Source organism: Drosophila montana, unplaced genomic scaffold, assembly GCF_035044405.1.
Source record: "Drosophila montana isolate Dmon_TW-CO22-7 unplaced genomic scaffold, ASM3504440v1 contig_1964_1, whole genome shotgun sequence".
Lineage (NCBI taxonomy): Eukaryota > Metazoa > Arthropoda > Insecta > Diptera > Drosophilidae > Drosophila > Drosophila montana.
In genome coordinates, this window is record NW_026996881.1 from 227,950 (window position 1) to 230,180 (window position 2,231).

General features: G+C 38.3%; 1 protein-coding gene across 3 annotated transcripts; it reads right to left on the reverse strand.

The window, feature by feature from the left end:
* Nucleotides 1-364: 364 nt before the first annotated feature.
* LOC135426099 (Golgi-associated plant pathogenesis-related protein 1) lies at nt 365-1,886 on the reverse strand. Of its 3 annotated transcripts, none has more exons than XM_064679090.1 (4): nt 1,741-1,886; nt 972-1,079; nt 674-900; nt 365-591 (listed from the first exon to the last, which is right to left on the reverse strand). In XM_064679090.1, exons 1-4 carry the CDS (start codon nt 1,753-1,755, stop codon nt 501-503), a joined length of 441 nt encoding a protein of 146 aa, XP_064535160.1. In that variant the 5' UTR covers nt 1,756-1,886; the 3' UTR covers nt 365-500. The 3 variants fall into 3 exon arrangements, with proteins under 3 accessions (XP_064535160.1, XP_064535158.1, XP_064535159.1); XM_064679088.1 differs by having other exon boundaries at nt 1,648-1,881; XM_064679089.1 differs by having other exon boundaries at nt 972-1,097; nt 1,741-1,875.
* Between the last annotated feature and the right edge of the window lie 345 nt (nt 1,887-2,231).

The window sequence follows — 2,231 nt, forward strand, 5'->3', positions numbered from 1 at the left end:
AAGATTTAAGTTTGAATCTACATCATATCCGTCTGGCCTTAGTCTCTTTGGGTTATTTTAGCTTTTGTTAGGAACAATGAAATTTTTTCTTATAACAGTAAAACATATATATAACATAAGTTTGAACTGTATATTTATTTGTGATAATGCACCGTCGCAATAAGAAAGTAGGGTAGACTTTCGGTTGTTTCAGGGATCACCGACCAACAATTTGTTCACTCTGCCCAGGGAATAAATAGAGGTTAGGCAAACAGCTTCTGTTTAGATACCAATTTAGTGAAATATCAAGAAATGGCTGGAAGATTTATGTCTACAATTTTAAGCAAAAAACTTGGACAGGGTGGGGCTGGAAAATACGAGATAGTTTCTACACATGTTACGTATTTTTTTTGTTTGTTTCAGTTAGCTAGGTTTATTATAATAAGTACAAGCTTATGTTGAGCAATCGTATTTAAAAAGGTTTATAAAATAATTGGTTTGAAGAGCTTCGATATGAGTCATCAATTTGATGGGGGGCTGACGTTCTCACGGTACATATTATTATAGTTGCCTGGTGGATCATAGTTGCACACAACGTAAATGGTGTTGCCACTGCAAGATGAAGTAAGGAGTGGAAGTTGGTTAACTTAGAATAACAGAAGATCTTATTTGAGGTTCTAGTTATTATGCTCACCGTCGAGCAAATCCTACGCCTAGCCGTTTGGACGATTTCCAAACCACCTGAGTAAAGTGGCCTGTGTTCATTTGGAACGAAGGGGAACGCCAATTGTAGTCATTGATCTCATTATACCAGGAGTCAACTGCATCTGCGCCTCCCAAATTACCACCCGAAGCCATGTAGATGTTCTCTCCATATCCGCTGTTTTGGCGATGTTCCATGCGATTGTTGGCTAGCAGATGCTGCATTGGTTACCAGAAATGATTAGATATATCGAGACTCTAGTGGATAATAACGATAGTTGCCCGTGTACCTGAGCCCAGTTGGTGGCCAATTTGTTAAGACTGCCGTCTAGCTCTAATGGAGGCGCATTGTGCTGAGCTCTGTGGGCATTGTGGGCCTTAAGCACCTCTTGTTCGAACTGTAATGGATCGGTTTTCAATTTTTATATTTATATTATATTATATTCAGCTATATTTTAAAATACACCACAAAGCTTGGGAAATGCGTGGATAAGTATGGGATGAAGCACTTTGGTTTTTTATTGGATCATATGAAAACTGCAATACAATTTATTAGGGCTTTTAGGAAAACGTAATTCCTTTTAGTTGAAGATGGGTTCAAAATTAAAATTTGGTTCAATCGATAAACTTGTTTTCGAAATTATGGAAGATTTATTTTTCATCCGATTGCTTCAACTGTTGCAGTTTTTCTTTTTATCCGATTGACTTGCTTTTAAAGATATATGTTAAGGTATTTCAAGCAGAAGAACCGCGGGTACATTTTAATTTTCACAGAGGCGGTGTTCGGAGGGTGTGGAAAAGAGGAAAGAAAGCTTATTCCGGACAGAGAGAAGTGATACACAATGGTATATATATATATTTATGTATATTCATATGTACAAGCACAGGTAAACACAGCCTTCCGGAAGTAATTCGATTTAGGAAGCGAATATCAATATACACATAGCCTCAATACGACATCCTTACACTCTCCTGGGAATCATACCCGTATCCTTGTTGGGCATTTGCTTGAATGACTGGGCCACTCAGACAGCTGATTATTATTATTAGTATGCTTACAGCCTGAACACTCATTTTGCTTTGAATACTTTGCAATATTGATGCAGCCGCACTTGCAAAGTTTTTATTTAATTAATGTTCCTACTGCACTTGCTGTTCCGCGACTTGTCGCAGACTCGTGCCGCTATTCAAACAAGACTGTGTGGCTTGAGCCGCCAACTCCCGGGTTTTATGTATGTTCTCATTTGCTGATAAGACCCACAGAACAGACCATAACTCGAGCAAATTCCCTTGCCCGCTGACTAATCGCTTTATCAGCGGCTGTTGCACATCCGCGCACAATGCCCCACATCTGTAGAACTTACGTGACGTAGACTTAGCTAGAATACATAGATTTCCTTAAACCTGGTATCTGGCGAGTGCTCTATAAAATCAGAGGTAGACCTGCAGTGATTACTTTTTTGATGAATAATATAAGACTTTTTACTTTCGAAATATGTTACAGATACAGTCATTATTTACATGAACATAGAGTTTATAATTAGGTTAAC